The sequence below is a fragment of the Dendronephthya gigantea genome, unplaced genomic scaffold (genome assembly GCF_004324835.1).
Source record: "Dendronephthya gigantea isolate DGI-Jeju-01 unplaced genomic scaffold, DenGig_1.0 000035F, whole genome shotgun sequence".
Classification (NCBI taxonomy): Eukaryota; Metazoa; Cnidaria; class Anthozoa; order Malacalcyonacea; family Nephtheidae; genus Dendronephthya; species Dendronephthya gigantea.
Genome location: NW_021163045.1, coordinates 1,405,908 through 1,428,592, shown reverse-complemented (window position 1 = coordinate 1,428,592; position 22,685 = coordinate 1,405,908). Strand labels below are relative to the sequence as shown.

The following is a 22,685-nucleotide window of genomic DNA, read 5'->3' as shown; positions in this document are numbered from 1 at the left end:
TCAGCATGAGTGCAAGCGATATCTAGATTGCACAAAGGAAATGTAATTCAAAAATCTCAAACTATACCAAAGCTTGTCCGCCAATATTTGACAATAAACAGCAATTTTTGTGATCATTGTTGAATCGTAAAGAACAAGACTCCGCGAGCACACAAGCATTAATTAAGACTCGCTTTATGACGTCAACTCTGATTGCTTTATAATCGCAATTCAAAAGTACTTCAAATGTTTTTTGTGTCCAGGGTGCTTATTACAAGCATCTTTGTAGCACAGTTTTGCTGTCTCATTTGCGGTAAGAAACGTATTTATTCCGTTAAGGACTGTAATCACGATTATCCGGGAAAAATCGATTGTAGATACCAAGGATGGCAGAGTGTTCCCTATGATATATTTGATTTCCCAAAAGGGAAGCATGTCATGTAAGTACTCCGACCAACCATTTTTTCTATTCATATAATCTGAAGGTGGCATCAAGATTTATCCATGCATATATATTTCTTTCAGAAAACTCGGTGGAAATCCGTTTGTATGTGACTGCAGAATAGCGTGGTTTCTTAGGGAGCCAAAATTTAAGAGAATAAGACACAAAAAACCTGTGATCCTCGATCTTTACACACATGTTAAGTGCGGCTCCCCATCGGTTCACAAGGGAAAACGTCTCTTTGATCTAAAGGAGCGTGATCTGTGCCCGAAAAGTAAGATACTGTATAAGTGGTTAAAGAGGGGCTCAGGAATAGCAGGGCAAACTCCAACAGTTCATCTTCATTTATCTATTTGCCGTATTTGTGACCACAGGCAGGTGGAGTGCTAAGCGCATGTGTCGTGAGGATCGTAGACGGAATCTTCTGGATTGCGGGAACGACGTTATCAAACTGCCAGAAAAACACAGCATTCCGGTGGAATTATTTGACACCAAAATGAAGGGAATGTGAGTTCAGTGGCGTAGAGCTTTGGTTTTAGTCAGTTGAAATGTGTAGATTAAAAAAATATTGCACTTGCAATAGACCTTCCTCATAATGACGTTAAACATAGACAGACTAAACTGATTTAACATGCAGGTATGAACGAGTAAACACAAGATTCGCTCTTTTATATCTATTAAAAGAAGAAAATCGCGCAAAAATTGCATTTGTAACTAACAGCTGCATGTGGCGTATGTTTAAGTGGGTTGCTTTCATATCGAATAGATTCCAAACCACAAACTGAGTGTGGTTGATCCAACAGTCTCGAAATGTTGAATGAATCACGTTCGTTTTACAAAAGCCAGGAATCTCTCACTTCTTCCTATAACAAATGCTCTTGTTTCTTTCATTCGTTCATTTCTAGAAGTTTAAAAGACCTCGAAATCGACTGCGATTGTTCTTTTGTGTGGTTTCTGAGAAAACTTTGGCAAAAGAAATATCGTGAAAGACTACACAGTCTTCCGAATATTGGCAAATGCATTTCCCCTAGACGACTGAAAAATACAAGACTGCAATACCTCAAAGAAGAGGATGTTTGCCCACAGTTAGAGAGAAAAAGTATGGTGCACGTTTATTAAGACAACCGTCACTGCCTAAATGCTATCCAAACGTACTCCAATCGATCCACTGCAGTCTCCAGGCCATATAGTCGGGCTAAATCGAGTGACCCAACTTTATATTGCATCAGTTTGCGCGCGTTTTAACAACATTCTTTCCATTTCAGTCGTTGACCCGTGCAAAGGCCATCCTAAGCCATGCAGAAACGATATCACTGGAGATCTTTACTTATGCAAGAGATTCAAGAACACTTTCAAATGTGGAGGTAGGAAATGAAGCCATCAAGCACACCAGGCATCTTAGATTTCTTTGAAAGCTTTCTTGGGTATTGCATGTTTACATTCGAGGAATTAATATTGCCTACAGAACTTCTTTCGATAATGTTTCTGGAAATTTTTTTAATTTGCTCTAGGATCGTTTCTAGAATGTCTCCTGGATTCTTTTTTTAACCTTGACTCATCTCCAGTAATGGGATCAGATAGTTTGCATGTCAGTTATGCAGGGCAACTCCTCATAATGATTAGACTTTCTGCATTTGACCTCGTAATTAGAAAGCTGTGTTCATTGATTCATCTCCTAGCAATGATTCCTTTATCTTATTTCAGACTTGTACATAATGGAATGCCCAGCGGATAAAAATATATGTGAACCAGAGAGAGAGATATGTAAAAAAACCCCATATGCAATAGAATGTCATTGTAAACTTGGGTTTAAAGGATGGTTTTGTATTGGTAAGAACGATGTGCTTGGTTTTTACCAATTGCACGTCAACGTTGTTGCCATGACGTCTCTGTTGATGCTGCCATTTTTTACAGGATAATCGTGAAATTCATATATAATTTGTATTTCCAATGTTTATTTATTTGCGCCCCGTCTCGTTTCCATTAATATCTTTCCCTTAATTTATATCTTTATACAGTATATTTTATCTACTTTCTTCCATCAACATTTCATATCTAATACATCTACTCTGGTGCACACCAAACCAACACAATCTATTTTGGTTGATATTTTCAAGATGTCGACGAATGCAAGGGTGACAATCTTTGCGATGAGAACGCGATATGCACAAATTCTCCCGGTTCTTATCAATGTAAATGCAAATCTGGGTTTCGTGGTGACGGAAGAGTCTGTTTTGGTAAGAGCTATAAACGTTTAAACTCTGCGAACGTAATCTCTGCATGTAAATTTGAGATCATTAGGGAGCGTACAAGAATCACGACTCCACGAGTCTTCACTTATAGATGTGGAAGAATGTGCGGACGAAAAGCCATGTTCAAAAGAAGCAAAATGTGTCAACACTCCTGGATCATTTACTTGCACTTGCAACAAAGGTTTTGATGGAGACGGGATAAAATGCAAAGGTAACATGAGATTTAAGAGAAGTCTCTTAACGATAATTTTTTTTTCGATCTATCTATGTGGCATTAGTTTTTTCTCTTTCTCTTACATACAGACATTGATGAATGCAAAGACGGGAATGATTGCTCGAAATATGCAAAATGTTCAAACTCCCCTGGATCCTTTTCGTGTCGATGTAAGCAAGGTTATGTTGGCAATGGAAAAGTATGCAAAGGTATGAGAGAATATACTCCAGAAATCTCAACTATACAGACATCCAGATAGAGACTCCATAATCCATGATTGATGCACCAGCTGGTAATGCGCTTATGTTGGGTGAAGAGATGTCGCGGCCTCGCGGGGAATTACAGCTAGATCAATGAAATGTTTACCAAAATCCTATTCTTTCTTTCTTTAGATATTGACGAGTGTTCAAAAAATCAAAATACTTGTCACAAGCAAGCTAAATGTATAAACACATCACCAGGCTACCGTTGCTATTGCAGACAGGGATTCAAATCATTTGAGGATGGAAGGCGCTGTGAAGGTACCTTTAGGATTATAGAAAAATCATTCGTTAGTGGTTGTTGCTTGTTCAGCTTTTTTGATGGATTCTTGTCGCTAGTCTTGTAGCTCTTCCGTCGCCATAGTTGTTGTTTCTTTGGCTGTTCACTGATGACTATCAAATATTGACTTATCTTAATTTCTTCTACTAAGACGTGGATGAATGTAAAAGCAAGACATATTGTTCAAAACACGCAACATGTGATAATACCATGGGATCATTTCAGTGTTCTTGTAATTCTGGCTATAGTGGAAATGGAAAATTTTGTAATGGTAAGATGGTTGAGATCACAGCACAGTTCATTCATTCTAGGATATCTTTAACACAGCAGACGATGTCATGCAACCGACTTTCAACCTGCTGTTTTCGTTTTTCACATCCAGACATAAATGAATGTGAGAACAAGGGGCAATGCTCATCCCAGGCAAAGTGTGAAAACACCGCTGGATCCTACAAATGTACTTGTAAAAATGGTTTTTATGGTGACGGTCAAAAATGCCGAGGTATGTCTTTACAGCAATCAGGCACCATGTATGTTCTCAATAGCATTTAATGATAACCAAACAATGGTGAAACAATGTGTATACCTATGATCATCTCTGAGCGAGCAAGACTACACTGAACCAAGGTTCAACCAAGACTATGAAATGATGAGATATAGTCACAGATTTGCTTTAAAAAGGTTTTTATAAACATTTCAATTTTTCATCTTCAACAGACGTGGATGAATGTTCAAACATCAACGATGTGTGTTATTCACTAGCCAATTCAAAATGTCTGAACACAGTTGGTTCGTATCAATGCCAATGTTTGGACGGATATTCAAGAAACGAAACGCATTGTGCAGGTAGGCGATGAAATGCATGATGACTTAATTTGTGCGCGGCATATCTCTGATCGTTTCCCCCTGAAATTATTTAGACATGGATGAATGTCTTGACGAGGAGATACTAGATAATTGCGGGAATAATACAATATGTATCAATTATCCCGGAGGATTCGAATGCGAATGCAAAGAAGGATATCAGCGTTACACAGGGACAGAAGAATGCCAGAAACAAGGTAATGACCTTGTCTTGTCTTGTCTTTGGTTTGCCCTTGTAATATTTTGGAACCGGTAGGACTGATCGTTGACACATTTTTCTTAATTGTTCCTGGCTTAGTTGTGTATGATTTCCACTGTATGATTTCAAATACATGTTTTATTATTTGAAATTGTTCGTTTCTTCTTTTAGATGTTGTGAATTTGCCATTTTACGAGAAAGCCTATGTCAAATTCACCGTTCCCACAATGGTCGTTGTTTTAGTCTTGCTCGTGATTATTTGCTGTTGTAAGTGGTGAGTAACGCTATCGTTTTCGTCGTTGTGATTACAGCAGTTTTTGCTGTCATTATTGCTGCATTATGTTGCATTCCCGCAGTACAAGTGTTGCTTTAGTGCTGTTTTTGTTCCTCTCGTTCCCGTTGAATTTTTTAACACGATGTTGGCGTTTCTATAATTTACAGTTGCTGCGGGAGAAAGGAGAAGGATTCGAAAAAGACTAATGACGAAGATGAACAGGCTCTTTTGTACGCAGCTGAAATGCCTTTTTTACCAATGAATGTACCACCGTAAGTCACCTTTCCAATATTAGCTAAATTACCAATATTGATCACACCAGTTCAGAGCAACAAAGTGCAACCGTGTTTAACCTCTTATGTCTTAATATCGGATATTTTGTTTCCATTTTTCAGAATTCCGCCGAATCTTTCTATGGTATCCACATATTCTGAAGTGGATTATGACGATGACAACACGTACGATTATTTTGAGTAAATGGAGATTTGCATGATCAAATAAAGTATTCAAATAAAGTGTTACAAGTTTATAATAATTAAAGTGATTCTAAAAAGTGAACGGTTTTGTTTTCTAAATTTATAAATGGGTTGAAAGCTTCTTCTCGGTATAAGCGAGGCTATCACTCCAATGAAACTGTATGGGTTGGAAACTTTGCCACTTTATGGGCATAGGAATTCAGTTCAGCCGAATATCTTGCATGTACTTTCACATCATTCAACCTGAATCATCATTGTTGAATCGTAAAGACTCTCCGCGAGCACACAAGCATTAATTAAGACTCACTTTATGACGTCAACTCTGATTTCTTTATAATCGCAATTCCTTAAAACCACAAAAGCACTTCAGATGTTTTTTGTGTTCAGGGTGCTTTTTACAAGCATCTTTGTAGCACAGTTTTGCTGTCTCATTTGCGGTAAGAAACGTATTTATTCCATTAAGGACTGTAATCACGATTATCCGGGAAAAATCGATTGTAGATACCAAGGATGGCAGAGTGTTCCCTATGATATATTTGATTTCCCCAAAGGGAAGCATGTCATGTAAGTACTCCGACCAACCTTTGCCATTTTTTCTATTCAGATAATCTGAAGGTGGCATCAAGATATATCCATGCATTAATATTTCTTTCAGAAAACTGGGTGGAAATCCGTTTGTATGCGACTGCAGAATAGCGTGGTTGCTTAGAGAACCGAAATTTAGAGAAACAAGACACAAAAAACCTGTGATCCTCGATCTTTACACACATGTTAAGTGCGGCTCCCCATCGGTTCACAAGGGAAAACGTCTCTTTGATCTAAAGGAGCGTGATCTGTGCCCGAGAAGTAAGATACTGTACCTATAAGAGGGGCTCCGGAGTAGCAGGGAAAACTCCAACAGTGCATCTTCAACTGTTTTTTTATTTGTGATCACAGGCAGGTGGAGTGCTAATTTCATGTGTCGCGAGCATCTTGGACGGAATTTTCTGGATTGCGGGAACGACGTTATCGAACTCCCAGAAAAACACAGCATTCCGGTGGAATTATTTGACACCAAAATGAAGGGAATGTGAGTTTAATGGCGTAGAGCTTCGGTTTTAGTCATGGAAATGTGTAGATTAATAAATGCCACTTGCAAGACACCTTTCTCATAATGACGTTAAACATAGAAAGACTAAACTGATTTAACAGACGAGAACAAGTGACAACACATGTAAATGAGTGTGCCTGATCCAACAGTCTCGAAATGTTAAATGAATCACGTTAGTTTTACGCGAGCCAGGAATCTCTCACTTCTTCCTAACAAATGCTCTTGTTTCTTTCATTCTTCCATTTCTAGAAGTCTAAAAGACCTCGAAATCGACTGCGATTGTTCTTTTGTGTGGTTTCTGAGAAAACTTTGGCAAAAGAAATATCGTGAAAGACTACACAGTCTTCCGAATATTGGAAAATGCATTTCCCCTAGACGACTGAAAAATAAAAGACTGCAAGACCTCAAAGAAGAGGATGTTTGCCCACAGTTAGAGAGAAAAAGTATGGTGCACGTTTATTAAGACAACCGTCACTGATTAAATGCTATCCAAACGTACTCCAATCGATCCAATGCAGTCCACTCGTCATCTAATCATGCTGAATCGAGTCACACTAACACTGTATTTTGTATCAAGTTTTCGCACGTTTAAGAAATACTCTTTCCTTTTCAGTCGTTGACCCGTGCAAAGGCCATCCTAAGCCATGCAGAGACGAAATCACTGGACGAAATTACGTATGCAAGAGATTCAAGTATACTTTCAAATGTGGAGGTAAGAAATAGAAATGTTGGATTCTTTATTTAATTTGAATTACTCCGAGTAACGGGGTCATATATGTCTAGTTTGCCGTACAGTAAAAGGACCTTTGTCTTAATCATTAGTTTTTTGCATTTGACCTCATTATAAGAAAGGTCTATTCATTGATTCATCTCTTAGAAATGATTTCTCTATTTCACATCAGACATCACCAGATTGGAATGCCCAGAGTATAAAAACATCTGCTCACCAACGAGAGAAATATGTAGATTAACAGCACAAGGTCGAGCTAAATGTACATGTAAAATTGGATACGAACTCGAATATTCAATCTGTTTTGGTAAGGACGATGTGGCTATTTTTTATCAATTGTCAACGTTGTTACCATGACGTCTCTGTTGTGTTTTGCCGTTTTTACAGGACTTCAGTAACCGAGAATTTCACTATCATTTATATTCCCAATTGCGTCCCATCTCGTTTCCCTCAATATCTTTCCTTTTATAGCTTTTACTTTCTTCTTTCTTCCATCTACAACCATCACATGATTTTATATCAAATATGTATCTATTCTGGTGCACACCAAACCAAATTATTCTGGGTGATATATTTTCAAGACTACAACGAATGCAGGGGCAAAAATCTATGCGATGAGAACGCGATATGCACAAATACTCATGGAAGCTATCAATGTAAATGCAAGTCTGGGTTTCGTGGTGACGGAAGAGTCTGTTTTGGTAAGAGCTATAAACGTTTAAATCCTGCATGTAAACGTTATCGCTGTATGTAAAATTTAAGAGCGGATCATCAGCAATCATACAAGAATCACAACTCCACGAGTCTTTATTTATAGATGTGGACGAATGTACGGAGAAAAAGCCATGTTCAAAAGAAGCAAAATGTGTCAACACTCCTGGATCATTTACTTGCACTTGTAACAAAGGTTTTGAGGGAGACGGGATAAAATGCAAAGGTAACATGAGATTTAAGAGAGGTCTCTTAAAATCTATGTTTTTTATTTTTCAAAATCTATGATGAAATCTCTTTTTCGATCAATGTGGTATTAGTTTTTTCTCTTCCTCTTCTATACAGACGTTGATGAATGCAAAGACGGGAATAATGACTGCTCATATTATGCAAAATGTTCAAACTCCCCTGGATCCTTTTCGTGTCAATGTAAGCAAGGTTATCTTGGCAATGGAAAAGTATGCACAGGTATGAGAGAATATCTCTAGAAATCTCAACTATACAGACATCCATGTAGATATCTCCATAATCCAAGATTGATGCACCAGCTGGTAATGCGCTTATAGTTTCATTAAATGGAGAATGAGTTGGGTGAAGATATGTCGCGGCCTCGCGGGGAATTATAGCTAGATCAATGAAATGTTTCCCAAAATCCTATTCTTTCTTTCTTTAGATATTGACGAGTGTTCAAAAAATCAAAACACTTGTCACAAGGAAGCTAAATGTATAAACACATCACCAGGCTACCGTTGCTATTGCAGACAGGGATTCAAATCATTTGAGGATGGAAGGCGCTGTGAAGGTACCTTTAGGATTATAAAAAAATCATTCGTTATAGTGGTTGTTGCTTGTTCAGCTTTTTTGATGGATTCTTGTCGCTAGTCTTGTAGGTCTTCCGTCGCCATAGTGGTTGTTTCTTTAGCTGTTCACTGATGACTATCAAATATTGACTAATCTTAATTTCTTCTACTAAGACGTGGATGAATGTAAAAGCAAGACATATTGTTCAAAACACGCAACATGTGATAATACCATGGGATCATTTCAGTGTTCTTGTAATTCTGGCTATAGTGGCAATGGAAAATTTTGTAATGGTAAGATGACGAATATCACAGCACAGTTCATTCATTCTAGGATATCTTTAACACAGCAGACGATGTCATGGAAAGAAAACAAGATACATCATCAGGTTAGGACCTATAATTGCTTTAAAACTCAACCTTGATTCCGTTTTTCACATCCAGACATAAATGAATGTGAGAACAAGGGGCAATGCTCACCCCAAGCAAAGTGTGAAAACACCGCTGGATCCTACAAATGTACTTGTAAAAATGGTTTTTATGGTGACGGTAAAGAATGCCGAGGTATGTCTTTACATGCATGCAGCAATCAGGCACCATGTTTAGTGAGTGATAGATTTTCTTTTTATAAACATAATTTTTTCATCTTCAACAGACGTGGATGAATGTTCACGCGATGTGTGTTATTCACTAGCGAATTCAAAATGTGTGAACACAGTTGGTTCGTATCAATGCCAATGTTTACACGGATTTTCAAGAAGCAAAATGCATTGTGGAGGTAGGCGATGAAATGATGACTTAATTTGTGCGCGGCATACCTCTGATCGTTTCCCCCTGAAATCATTTAGACATAGATGAATGTCTTGACGAGGAGATACTAGATAACTGCGGGAATTATACAATATGTATCAATTATGCCGGAGGATTCGAATGCGAATGCAAAGAAGGATATGAGCGTTACACAGGGACAGGAGAATGCCAGAAAGAAGGTAATGACCTTGTCTTGTCTTTGGTTTGCGATTGATTGATTGAGTGTTCCTGGTTTTGAGAAGTGCACGATGAAAGATATGTTTTATTATTTGAAATTGTTCGTTTCTTCTTCTAGATGTTGTGAAATTGCCATTTTACGAGCAAGACTATGTCAAATTCACCGTTCCCACAATGGTCGTTGCCTTAGTCTTGCTCTTGATTATTTGCTGTTGTAAGTGGTGAGTAACGCTATCGTTCTAGTCGTTATGATTACAGCAGCTTTTCCTGTCATTATTGCTTCATTATGTTGCATTCCTGCAGTACAAGTGTTGCTTTAATGCTGTTTTTGTTCCTCTCGTTCCCATTGAATTTTTTAACACGATGTTGGCGTTTCTATAATCTACAGTTGCTGCGGGAAAAAGGAGAAGGATTCGAAAAAGACTAATGACGAAGATGAACAGGCTCTTTTGTACGCAGCTGAAATGCCTTTTTTACCAATGAATGTACCACCGTAAGTCACCTTTCCAATATTAGCTAAATTTCCAATATTGACCACACCAGCTCAGAGCAACAAACCAAACCCGATAGCCAAACCTATTTTGTTTCTACTTTTAGAATTCCAACAAATATTTCTATGGTATCCACATATTCCGAAGTGGATTATGACGATGACAACACGTACGAATATTTTGAGTAAATGGAGGTTTGCATGATCAAATAAAGTACATTACAAGTTTAGAATAAAGTGATTCGAAAAAGTGAATGGTTTCGTTTCTCAATTCAAAAGCTGTTTTGGGGTATAAGCGAGTCTATCAATGACACATGCATTGCTGCAACGATTAGGCCTTTGAAGCCCTGGGGGCGGTTGTATCAAGCCCGTTTACCCTAAACGGTGGATAAGTTCAAAATAGAAAGCAAGTTTGCCGTTTTATTCAACAAGCAAACTAAATGTTTTTTAACTTAACACAAAGATACTGTTTACAACTACATATTCAGTGCATAATATTCAAGTTGTCTCATTCAAGAGAGTTGTAAGAGTGTTATTTAATTTTGACTTATCCACCGTTTAAGCTAAACGGGCTTGATACAACCGGCCCCAGCATTTAAACAGACGTTAGCACTGACCCTTGGCCTTGAAGAGAAACTAAAGAATCAAGTCAAATCAAATTGCGTCAATCTTTGTTTTTATTGTTGTTTTCATATTTTTGGGCCTCGGGTAGATCTTCGCCTATGATTTGCTAGACCTTTGCGCAGGCGTTTAGATAGGGCTTGGGTAGACCTTGACGCAGATCTTTAAATTGGCTTTGCACAAGCCTTAGATGAAGACCTTTGCGCGGGACTTGTTTAACCTTCGTGCATTCCTTTTGTGCACCGCCCTTTGTGCGAACAACTTCATAGATCTTTGTGCAAACGTCTCAGCATGAGTTCAAGCGATATCTAGATTGCACAAAGGAAATGTAATTCAAAAATCTCAAACTATACCAAAGCTTGTCCGCCAATATTTGACAATAAACAACAATTTTTGTGATCATTGTTGAATCGTAAAGAACAAGACTCCGCGAGCACACAAGCATTAATTATGACTCGCTTTATGACGTCAACTCTGATTGCTTTATAATCGCAATTCTTTAAAACCACAAAAGTACTTCAGATGTTTTTTGTGTTCAGGGTGCTTTTTACAAGCATCTTTGTAGCACAGTTTTGCCGTCTTATTTGCGGTAATAAACATCTTTATTCGACCAAAGACTGTAATCACGATTATCCGGAAAAAATCGATTGTAGATACCAAGGATGGCAGAGTGTTCCCTATGATATATTTGAATTCCCGAAAGGGAAGCATGTCATGTAAGTACTCCGACCAACCTTTGCCATTTTTTCTATTCATATAATCTGAAGGTGCCATCAAGATTTATCCATGCATATATATTTCTTTCAGAAAACTCGGTGGAAATCCGTTTGTATGCGACTGCAGAATAGCGTGGTTTCTTAGAGAACCGAAATTTAGGGAAATAAGAGACAAAAAACCTGTGATTCTCGATCTTTACACAGATGTTAAGTGCGGCTCCCCATCGGTTCACAAGGGAAAACGTCTCTTTGATCTACAGGAGCGTGATGTGTGCCCGAAAAGTAAGATACTGTACAAGTGGTTAAAGAGGGGCTCAGGAATAGCATCGCAAATCCAAGAATTTTTTTACTTATACCCATCAGTGAAATATTTTTGGTTATGTCTGCATTTATAGTTGCTGGGGAAACAATAAACTATAGAGATATGTTTCAGCATTGTGGGTTTTATAAATGTGAGGTTGACAAGAAACACGAAAGCTCTCGACGATTTGCGGTCCGGCTTTGAATGCTTGCTCGCATATATATGGGCCACTTAAACCTAGCCAGAGCGCTTCCTCCAGAGCGCTTCCTCAACAACGCTCCCTCCAGAGCGCTTCAGTTAATCTTCAACTATCTTTTGTTGTATTTGTACAGGCACAGGCAGATGGAGTGCTAAGCGCATGTGTCGCGAGGATCTTGGACGGAATCTTCTGGATTGCGGGAACGACGTTATCGAACTCCCAGAAAAACACAGCATTCCGGTGGAATTATTTGACACCAAAATGAAGGCAATGTGAGTTTAGTGGCGTAGAGCTTTGGTTTTAATCGGTTGAAATTTGTAAAATAAAATAAGCGGCAAAAATTGCATTTGTAACTTACTGCCTTCACAGTGAGCTACATGTGGCGTATGTTTAAGTGGGTTGCTTTCATATCGAACAGAATAGGTACCGCGAGGTAAAAAGAAGTCTCGAAATGTAGAATGAATCACGTTCGTTTACGAAAGCCAGGAATCTCCTGTTTTTTCCTAACAAATTCTCTTGTTTCATATTCGTCCATTTCTAGAAGTTTAAAAGACCTCGAAATCGACTGCGATTGTTCTTTTGTGTGGTTTCTGAGAAAACTTTGGCAAAAGAAATATCGTGAAAGACTACACAGTCTTCCGAATATCGGCAAATGCATTTCCCCTAGACGACTGAAAAATAAAAGACTGCAAGACGTTAGAGAAGAGGATGTTTGCCCACAGTTGGAGAAAAAAAGTATGATGCACGTTTGTATCAAGACAACCGAATTGAGTTACACAAAGGCTGTATGTATTTTGCATCGATTAGTTTGCACGCGTTTTAAAAATATTCTTTCCTTTCCAGTCGTTGATCCGTGCAAAGGCCATCCTGTGCTTTGCAGAAACGATACCACTCGAGTTCTTTACTCATGCAAGAGATTCGAGAAAACTTTCCGATGTGGAGGTAAGAAATGGAAACGTTGTGTATTTTCGTTTATAGTTTTCGTTGTGTATAGATCGTTTCTAGAATGTCTCCTGGATTCTTTATTTACGTTTGAATTACTCCGAGTAACGGGGTTTGCAGTACAGGCAAAAAACCTTTGTCTTAATGATTAGATTTTCTGGGTTTGACCTCATAATAGGAAAAGTCTATTCATTGATTCATCGCTTAGAAATGATTCCTCTACTTCACTTCAGACATCACCAGCTCACCAACGAGAGAAATATGTAGATTAACAGCACAAGGTCGAGCTAAATGTACATGTAAAATTGGGTTCGAACTCGAATATTCAATCTGTATTGGTAAGGACGATGTGGTTGGGTTTTTTTATCAATTGTCAACGTTGTTACCATGACGTCTCTGTTGTTGTTGCCGTTTTTACAGGACTTCAGTAATCGAGAATTTCACTATTATTTGTATTCCCAATTGCGTCCCATCTCGTTTCCCTCAATATCTTTCCTTTTATAGCTTTTACTTTCTTCTTTCTTCCATCTACAAACATCACATGATTTTATATCGAATATATATATCTATTCTGGTGCACACCAAACCAAATTATTCTGGGTGATATATTTTCAAGACTACAACGAATGCTGAGGTAAGAATCTTTGTGATGAGAACGCGTGGTGCAAAAATAATCATGGAAGCTATAAATGTAGATGCAAATCTGGGTTTCGTGGTGACGGAAGAATCTGTTTTGGTAAGAGCTATAAACGTTTAAATCCTGTAATCTCTGCACGTAGCTACATTTGAGAGCGGATCATCAGAAATCGCACGGGAAACACGACTCCACGAGTCTTTACTTTTAGATGTGGACGAATGTGCGGAAAAAAAGCCATGCTCAAGCGAACTAAAATGCGTCAACACTCCTGGATCTTATACTTGCTCTTGTGACAAAGGTTTTGATTTTGATGGGATGAAATGCACAGGTAACATGAGATTTAAGAGAAGTCTCTTAACCATCAGTTTTCGATCTATGTGGCATTAGTTTTCTCTTCCTCTTCCATACAGACGTTGATGAATGCGAAGCAGGGATTCAGGACTGCTCATTTTATGCAAACTGCTCAAACTCCCCTGGATCCTTTTCATGCCAATGCGAGCAAGGTTATGTTGGCAATGGTAAAAAATGCTGAGGTATGTCTCTACAGCAGGCAGGCACCATTTTTTCAATACCATTTAGTGACAACTTAATTCACTTGTGATTGATAGAGTTTCGTTAGAAAGGTTTTTATAAACACTTCCATTTCACCTTCAACAGACGTGGATGAATGTTCAAACATCAACGATGTGTGTTATTCACTGGCCAATTCAAAATGTGTGAACACAGTTGGTTCGTATCAATGCCAATGTTTGGACGGATATTCAAGAAACGAAACGAATTGTGCAGGTAGGCGATGAAATGATGACGTAATTTGCGCGCGGCATGCCTCTGATCGTTTCCCCCCTGAAATTATTTAGACGTAGATGAATGTCTTTATGGGGAGATACCAGATAATTGCGGGAAAAATACAATATGTATCAATTATCCCGGAGGATTCGAATGCGAATGCAAAGAAGGATATGAGCGTTACACGGAGACAGGAGAATGCCAGAAACAAGGTACTGACCTTGTCTTGTCTTTGGTTTGCCCTCGTATAATGTCTCTTTTTGGAACCGGCAGGACTCCAGGAAATATTTACAATCAAAGGTGTTTTTCTTCTAGATGTTGTGAACGAGCAGAGCTATGTCACGTTTATTCTTTTCATCACGATCATTGCCGTTGCTTTAGTCTTGCTCGTGATTATTTGCTGTTGTAAGTGGTGAGTAACGCTATCGTTCTAGTCGTTGTGATTACAGCAGCCTTTGCTGTCATCATTGCTGCATTATGTTGCATTCCTGCAGTACAAGTGTTGCTTTAGTGCTGTTTTTGTTCCTCTCGTTCCCGTTGAGTTTTTCAACACGATGTTGGCGTTTCTATAATTTACAGTTGCTACGGGAGAAAGGAGGATTCGAAGATAACTGATTACGAAGATGAACCTCTTTTGAACGGGCCGCTGAATCTGCCAGTGTGAGTCACCTTTCCAATATTGGCCAAATCTCGAATAATGACCACGCTAGTTCAGAGCAACATACCAAACCCCATAGCCTATAACCTCGCATTTTTGTTTCTACTTTTAGAATCTCGTCGAGTATTTCTATCGTGCCCACATATTCGGAACTGAGTGTTTCATCACGATGACAACACGTAATAATTGTTTGAATAAATTGAGATTTAGATTAAGACAACAGGTTCAACCTGTATTACACATCCTGTATTACATCACAAGTTCATTTAATAAAGCAATTCTAAAACGTGAATGGTTTTGTTTCTAACTTTGAATGGTTTACAGGCTCTTAGCTTATGAGCAAACCTATCAATACCACGTATATGGCTTGGAAACGTCGGCACTTTATTTTTGCAACGAGCATACAAATGTATCAGCAAAATATTTAACATACGTTTCACATCATTCAACGTGATCATCATCGTAATTTCTTTCCTTCTCGAAAGACTCAAACACAACTAATCCCAGGCGGTTACTACAAACGCAAAGAAACAAAAAATTGGAGTTTTCCCAACTTTTCAAAGGCAACACACGAGTAATTATTTCCAATATATATTTCAACTTACATTGCGTTCTGTTGGCATGAGGGTTGAACATGAATACAGCATCCATAGCTGTGTCTTCCTGGTTTAACAGCGGTTCTTGTCCTTCATCGTCACTTTGCAAATGTTCTTTATCTTTCTTCCTCATTTTCCTACAGGGAACGTGAAAGTTAATGTCTTTTCAGACCGTTGGTCACACTACTATACGTTTTTCTTAGTTAAGTACCTTTCAAAATAGATAGCCAGACCTATTAACAAAGCAACACCACCAACGGCCACGCAGGTTGAAGTTGAAATCAACAGAATATGAGGTGATTTGTATTTGCTTGTCTTGCCTATAGAAATGTGAGAAAATGACACCTTGACGTGTTTTGCAGACTCAAAATAAAAAAAATATATAATCGTACTTTTTGCACAAAGTCTTCCATTGTTCACATTCTCGTAACCATCCTTGCAGCGACATTTATATCCTCCGACCAGGTTGAAGCAAACAGCATTTTTGTCGCACTTATGAATATTTGTTTTGCATTCGTCAAGATCTTTAAACATTTTTGAGACATTGAAAATTTTTATGGTTATTATTATGAATACCACCATGCTATTTATTATTTGCACACCTTATTCATAGCGGTTTTAATGTACGTAGGAGAAAACCAAACCTGAATTAACTTTATTTATATTGCATAGGTCCAATGTTACTGCGGAAGGAAACCTAAACTAAACTAACTGGATTGCTCTATCAGTTCTAAACTGTTCTTCCTAGAGGTGCAGTAAGGATCATCTCTTATTGATAACAGGGAACTTTATTTATACTAGATAGCTCTATCAGTTCTAAACTGTTCTTCCTAGAGGTGCAGTAAGGATCATCTCCTATTGATCCAGTGTTACTACGGGAGGAAACCTAAACTAAACTAACTTTATTTATACTAGATAGCTCTATCAGTTCTAAACTGTTCTTCCTAGAGGTCCAGTAAGGATTGTTTCTTATTGATCCAGTGTTACTACAGGAGGAAACCTAAACTAAACTAACTCTATTCACACCCAACTCAACTCGACCCGACCCGACTAAGCAGACAACATGATAATTTAAGTCGCTATGGCTCCTTACCTAAACATCGGGTGTGTTTCCACTCATATCCAGAAAGACATTTACAAGAGTATGAACCAACAGTGTTTTGACAAGTGGATTGGACTGGACAAGGATTCTGGGAACACTCGTCAATATCTTTAGCAAAGGAAATCATTGAATATCAAGCTATTGCAGTTGCAATAACAAAAGTAAGTCAGTAACAAGAGTCAATGCAACTGACTTTACCTGCACATATCAAGTCTTTGACACGGTAACCCTTCTTACATGTACATTCGTATGATCCTTGTGTGTTCTTGCACTCTGCATGAACGCTGCAGCGTTTTCTGCCAACGCATTCATTTATGTCTGAAAAACAAATATCAACATACTCATGTGAATAATGGGGTTCAATTCCAACAACATTTTATCTGATTACAAATTCATCTGGTTCATACGTGGCCACATGATTTCAGTATGATTTGAAAATGAACCCGGAAGAACAGTTTAGAATTGATAGAGCAATCCAGTATAAATAAAGTTAGTTTAGCTTAGGTTTCCTCCTGTAGTAACACTGGAGCGAATAAGAGATGATCCTTACTGGAACTGTTGAGAACTTAGAGCTATCAATGGAAATTGTTTAGTGTTTTGATCAAGCATACCTTCGCAAAATGTTCCATCTCCAGAGAAGCCAGCATCACATTCGCATTTGTAAGATCCAGGAAGATTAATACACTTAGCATCCTTAGCACACAGAGATTTTTGTGAACATTCGTCAAAATCTGAAAAAAAAATGGAAGAAGGAGAATATGTGATTTATAATTTTGGATAACCGTTGCCAACCGACTTATTTAGTCGGAGCATTGGACTTCATACGTGGCTTACGGTAAATCACTGCACTCATTACAACGAGTCTGGTCTACGAACCAATTCACGATGGACAAAGAAAAATGAAGAACAAGGCATTGTGATTTGTCACCATTGCCAGTCAACAATTAACAAGTATATAGTGGCTTCTAAAATTCTTCCCGTTGTATAAGTTCAACTGCGTAAATTGCAATAGTTCTGAATTGATAAGCTGGATATGATCAAGTAAATATTCGCGGATGATTTACGATTTTAAAAGCCAGAACATCATGGCCTATACCTTGACACACTCGTCCATCATTGTACTGTGTATAACCAGGTCTACAACGACACAGATATCCCGGATCTGTATTGATACATTTCGCATTTTTATCGCAATTATTCAGTTTCGTCCAACATTCATCAAGGTCTTAAAGGATATAAGAATTAAAAATTAGAAAGCAAAGTTCTGTCGACTGATAATCACCAGGGGCCGCAGTTGTACCAAGCCCGTTTAGCTAAAAGCTTTTCGAACAACCGGCCCCAGGTCTGTTAAATGAATCTATATAGGTAAAAATGCATTCGAAGATAGACTTAGGCACGCTTAATTTTTATAGGAAACTGATAGGTTATAGGAATATAGATTGTAAGATACAACATAGTGTTTTGAGCATCTGAACCTTATCATTATCTTACCTGCACAACGATAAGAGGTCGCCCCAGTCACTTCGCATATCGAGGTTACAGGACATGGAAGAGCCTTGCAGACATTTGGTTCTATAGTCGGTCAAATAAATAACATGTATCATAATTTACATCAGAAAGCAGGGAGGCCAAATTAGAGGGCAGAACGGCTAGGGGAAGCTACCCCTCTTTTATTACAACAGCAGAGGGCAGGGGGGGTCAACGATGGCCTTTCAATTTGAAGGATTGTAGTTTGTTAATAAATCTGCATCAGACAACACTAAAATGCAGCCAAAGAGTTTCAAGATTAGCACAATCGATCGTGTGACGGAATACAATATTCAAAGGTATCATTTCACCTTTTTGGGGACAAACATCATTCTCCTTTAACGTATAGAGCTTCTTCTGGGAAAATTTTCCCGGCCCTTTGCATCTGATTTTGGCATTGTTTGGTAACAGGTTTCTATCCCACTCGTACTTCAGACGCCGCATCACGAAGACAATATTACAGTCACACATGTATTCACCTCTCAGTGATCTAGACAAATATTCATAACATATGTATTGAAGCTTTTAAATCTGAAGTTTTGTACTGTGGAGACATGTACCAGCGAACCTCTGCATAGGATATTGGGCGAAGACTTTGATTAGAGAAAATTTTTCAATGAAAATATTTTTCGTCTTTCTAACCAATGCGAAGAGCAATATAACATGTTCACTTACAAACGTGTTTTTCGATGGAAGATATCGTACGGGACAAAATCCAATCCCAAGTTCTCGCAGTTCCAAGTATTAGAACTACCGGCAGGAGGTTTGCAAACCTTCTTGAAACTCACTCTTTCTGTAAGAAAAGTAAGTTTATTTTAGCTACAGGAAGGTAAGAACACATTATGCATATTATTGTTTATTATTGTGAATGTGAACTTGTGATAGTGCTCCGAGTTAGCAACCAAGCAAGCTGAAAAATTAGTTTAACTACCATGGGTATCAAACCCGTCGTAGCTGGTTTGAGTGAGCTACTATAGGTCAAAACGGAACTGAAGCCTATAGTCTCTTCCATATCTCGTGTAGCAACATCACAATATTAATTCACACACCCCTGAACCACATGCATTATGACTATAATCATATATTATGGTATGAAAAATATAATTCATTTCATGACGAAGATTCTTGCACAATTTTTATCCAACATTTTTGTAAAATACAAAAGCAAAAGGTTGATAAAAATATTGATAATTTGAATAAGAAAACAGCGATGCTGATTTACACTACAAGTCTACACGGTACCGCATACGGTAATCCTGGAAAATCATGCATTAGCATTCCTGTTCATTGTTTGTTTTACTCACCGGTATCACAAATCTCTTCCTCCTTTAATTCTGTTATATTTCTTCCCCGCAATTTCTCAGGATATGCACACTGCATTTGTAGACGATCTGGAATGCATTTTCTTCGATTAGAATGCTCACGCAGGAACCAGACTAAGCTGCAGTCGCAAATGTACGGGTTTTCACTGAGGTGGCTGAAAAGTACCCAAAAACAATATTTCGTCATACAGCTGTGCGCTATGCTAGGACAGACCTGTAAATCAAGATTTCATATCGGATTGATCAAACTCACATGCGACGGACGCAAAAATGGCCGTAGAAGTAGTCGTAAGGAACATTTTGAAAGCCATGATTTCTACAATCAAAATTATGTCCATCAGCCTTGCAATTGTATATAGAAGGAATGTTCTTCGAGTTGCCTTTCGTAAAATCTATGAAACAAAGCAACATTAACGATATCAATTGCATTGTCCTCCAAGCGACTGTGTTCATCCCATCCCATGCCACGCTCACGGTTACCATGACGTCATGAATGGATAGGGACTGGCTTAATTTGCGCACGCGCGATATTTAAATTAAATTAATTTTATCACTGACAGCTCAGAGAATTCCACGCGGGGACCTTTTGGTTACAGATCTTCAGCGTGTATTTATTTCGTTATGTGTGGCATTGAATTTCGTAGCGCTAAAGTTGCTATTTGCAGGAAAAAAGAACAGCTGTTTATGGCTGTTTCACTGTTTGTATGTTGAACTGTCAATTTTTCGTGACAAAACTTAAAGCGATGAATCTCTAAGTTACATCTGACATATTCAAATATAGCGTTTATGGTCAACAACGCCAGAGAGCTCGTAAATAAATATCAAGTTTAATATTTTAACATTACTAATTTTAAACCTTGCTAATCTAGATTATTTCTGAATTCAGGCACGTCTTTATGCTTACTGCTGATTAGTGATACTGTCATAAGTCACAATGACGAACCATTAAGGCCGCTAGAAATTATAGGCCACGCGTCAGTGGGTCTGTTGAATATTTCAAATCAGCGAGATGGCTCCTTTTTGTCATAACATTGAACGTGCAACGGCATTTATGAAAAGTCCACTCAGATTCTTTCTGTGTGTCAGTCCACACTAACTCCACAGTATCTGCACATGTGGTTTTTTCAGTTTGCAAACTGAATACTAACTTTTATCGTTTCGTGAGTAAGAATTTCAGTAAACGATTGAACAAGTAATTCGTTTAGAAAACATCTTGCGAGTATCCTTGCGGAAAATTACATTCAAATACGACTTAGTTTCAGGTGAATGTAATTGCGGGGGGAATAGACGACAACGAAGGTATATGTGATCCCATGCAAAGCCACAGCCAAGGCACATATGGTAAATGTGTTTAAAGGATCATAGATTTTTTGCATATACGACCTGCACGCGTTGCCTGATATTGTCGATGAAAGAAAACAGTAACAAACCTAATTGCAAATTCATGAAAAGGTTTAAACCTCCCGTGAACTTTACTAACTATTGGGATGGCAAAATTATTATTATTATCCCAAACGTTTATTTATTGTTTAAGAAAGCAATTACTGCTACTCTACCAGATGATTCCATATGGTTGCTTGTTTTGTTAGGAAGCCAGACAATCAGGCGGATTTTAACCCCCTCCAAATTTACACAAAGTCATTTTTATCATGTTTACAGTAAAATGTGAAACAAATAAACGAATATTTCGCAAAAGAGCCTTTCATGGCGAACATTTTTTTTCGTAGGGATAACTAAAAAGGGCGAGACATTGCGCAGGTCATTTTCATCGATGTTTTGAGGAAACGGTTTTCATACGCGTATGAATTGTCTATGGTTTGTGTATTGACGCCATGAACTCTAATCTGTTCCTCAGTTATCTTCGAATCTATGTTAGCTCTTTCAAGTAAATTATGTTCGTAATGGCTGCATTTCAATAAGAGTAAATTAAATTATGCAGTTGCTTTAATATGATTATGCAATCATTGCTATTAACTAATTTGGGACGCGTAGGTTGCATTATTCATTCAATTTTTCATTGAAAAATTGAAAATGCCTAGTTGCAATTGTCAAAGGTAATTGCCTATAATACCACCGTTAGGATCTGTACGGCGTTTTAAGGCATTGTTTTCTCGATTACCTTTTCGCCTCTTATCTTAAAAATTACTATGTGGCAAAAAGATTCGCTATAAATATATTAAAAGCATCGGTTGAAGTGTTGACTTATAGCAATGTACACACGTGTGATCGTGTTTAACTTCGAAGGAAAACAATTTGAGCTATTTATTTAGACTGTGTGTCTATTTTAAATATTGGGTCCTTAGTTTATTTAGTATTTTCATCTATGTTCTGCAGGGGGGGGAGGAGGAGTCAAAACTGAATCTTCTACTGGTCCAGAAATACTAACAATCGTAGTTCAATTAGTTTCTATGAACTGTTCTTCCTATAGGTGCAGTAAGGATCATCTCTTATTGATCCAGTGTTACAGGAGGTAACCTAAACTAAACTAACTTTATTCATATTGGATAGCTCTATCAGTTCTAAACTAGTACTGTTCTTCCTAGAGGACCAGTAAGGATAATCTCTTATTGATCCAGTGTTACTACAGGAGGTAATCTAAACCAAACTAACTTTATTTATATTGTATAAATCTATCACTTCTAAACTGTTCTTCCTTGAGGTCCAGTAAGGATCATCTCTTATTGATCCAGTGTTACTACAGAAGGAAACCTAAACTAAACTAACTTTATTTATATTGGATAGTTGTATCAGTTCTAAACTGTTCTTCCTAGAGGTCCAGTAAGGATCATCTCTTATTGATCCAGTGTTACTACAGAAGGAAACCTAAACTAAACTAACTTTAATTTATACTAAATGCTCTATATAGTTCTAAACTGTCTTTATTGATCCAGTGTTACTAAAGGAGGAAACCTAAACTAATTAAACTTTATTTATACCCAAAAGCTCTATCAATTCTAAACTGTTCTTCCTAGAGGTGCAGTAAGGATAATTTTTTTATTCCAGTGTTATTACCTACTTCACCAACACAAACGGCGATTACTTTTGGTCTAAAACGTCAGGTTTTTTACTCTATATATAAATGAATCTGGCCACGACAGTACTTCCCCCCCCCCCTATTATTGTATAAACTACGCACATTTATCTCAGAGCTGATTATCTATTCACTGTTAAACACTCGCTGTTGCACGTGTATTGAAGTAACCCTCAAGCTAATAACGTTGCCAAAGAGC

General features: G+C 37.9%; 3 protein-coding genes and 1 long non-coding RNA gene across 5 annotated transcripts in view; 3 read left to right on the top strand and 1 right to left on the bottom strand.

Annotated features, from left to right (window-relative positions):
• LOC114525628 (fibrillin-2-like) overlaps window positions 1-22,685 on the bottom strand; it is a 60,316-nt gene that overhangs the window by 1,172 nt on the left and 36,459 nt on the right. The window contains exons 4-16 of one of the 2 annotated variants that reach the window (XR_003687223.1): window positions 19,709-19,847; window positions 19,438-19,610; window positions 18,809-18,926; window positions 18,445-18,623; window positions 18,098-18,178; window positions 17,703-17,831; window positions 17,218-17,337; window positions 16,805-16,924; window positions 16,598-16,714; window positions 15,897-16,028; window positions 15,716-15,824; window positions 15,514-15,641; window positions 15,342-15,422 (exon numbers count right to left, since the gene is read on the bottom strand). Coding sequence is in view for 1 of the 2 variants with exons in the window: in XM_028547025.1 (XP_028402826.1) it covers window positions 15,406-15,422; window positions 15,514-15,641; window positions 15,716-15,824; window positions 15,897-16,028; window positions 16,598-16,714; window positions 16,805-16,924; window positions 17,218-17,337; window positions 17,703-17,831; window positions 18,098-18,178; window positions 18,445-18,623; window positions 18,809-18,926; window positions 19,438-19,513 (1,326 nt within the window). In the remaining variant the exon portion in view is untranslated. Of the gene's footprint in view, window positions 1-15,210; window positions 15,423-15,513; window positions 15,642-15,715; window positions 15,825-15,896; window positions 16,029-16,597; window positions 16,715-16,804; window positions 16,925-17,217; window positions 17,338-17,702; window positions 17,832-18,097; window positions 18,179-18,444; window positions 18,624-18,808; window positions 18,927-19,437; window positions 19,611-19,708; window positions 19,848-22,685 lie in introns of those variants that run through there. The other variant, XM_028547025.1, reaches the window with a different exon arrangement.
• LOC114525623 (fibrillin-1-like) lies at window positions 252-5,973 on the top strand. The gene is made up of 19 exons (XM_028547015.1): window positions 252-419; window positions 505-695; window positions 796-928; window positions 1,327-1,520; window positions 1,687-1,785; window positions 2,126-2,251; window positions 2,539-2,658; window positions 2,765-2,884; window positions 2,977-3,096; window positions 3,280-3,408; window positions 3,579-3,698; window positions 3,810-3,929; window positions 4,145-4,273; window positions 4,348-4,488; window positions 4,662-4,764; window positions 4,932-5,036; window positions 5,160-5,222; window positions 5,704-5,804; window positions 5,896-5,973. Coding segments are annotated over exons 3-19 (1,905 nt in total). The 5' UTR covers window positions 252-419; window positions 505-695; window positions 796-815; the 3' UTR covers window positions 5,898-5,973.
• LOC114525608 (adhesion G protein-coupled receptor E2-like) lies at window positions 7,569-10,237 on the top strand. The gene is made up of 11 exons (XM_028546995.1): window positions 7,569-7,761; window positions 7,878-7,997; window positions 8,117-8,239; window positions 8,445-8,573; window positions 8,746-8,865; window positions 9,016-9,135; window positions 9,227-9,349; window positions 9,420-9,560; window positions 9,677-9,779; window positions 9,947-10,051; window positions 10,156-10,237. The coding sequence occupies exons 1-11, from the start codon at window positions 7,569-7,571 to the stop codon at window positions 10,235-10,237; spliced, it is 1,359 nt and encodes a 452-aa protein (XP_028402796.1).
• LOC114525632 lies at window positions 13,682-14,805 on the top strand. The gene is made up of 3 exons (XR_003687230.1): window positions 13,682-13,792; window positions 13,875-13,997; window positions 14,122-14,805. It is a non-coding gene; the product is annotated as an uncharacterized LOC114525632 (long non-coding RNA).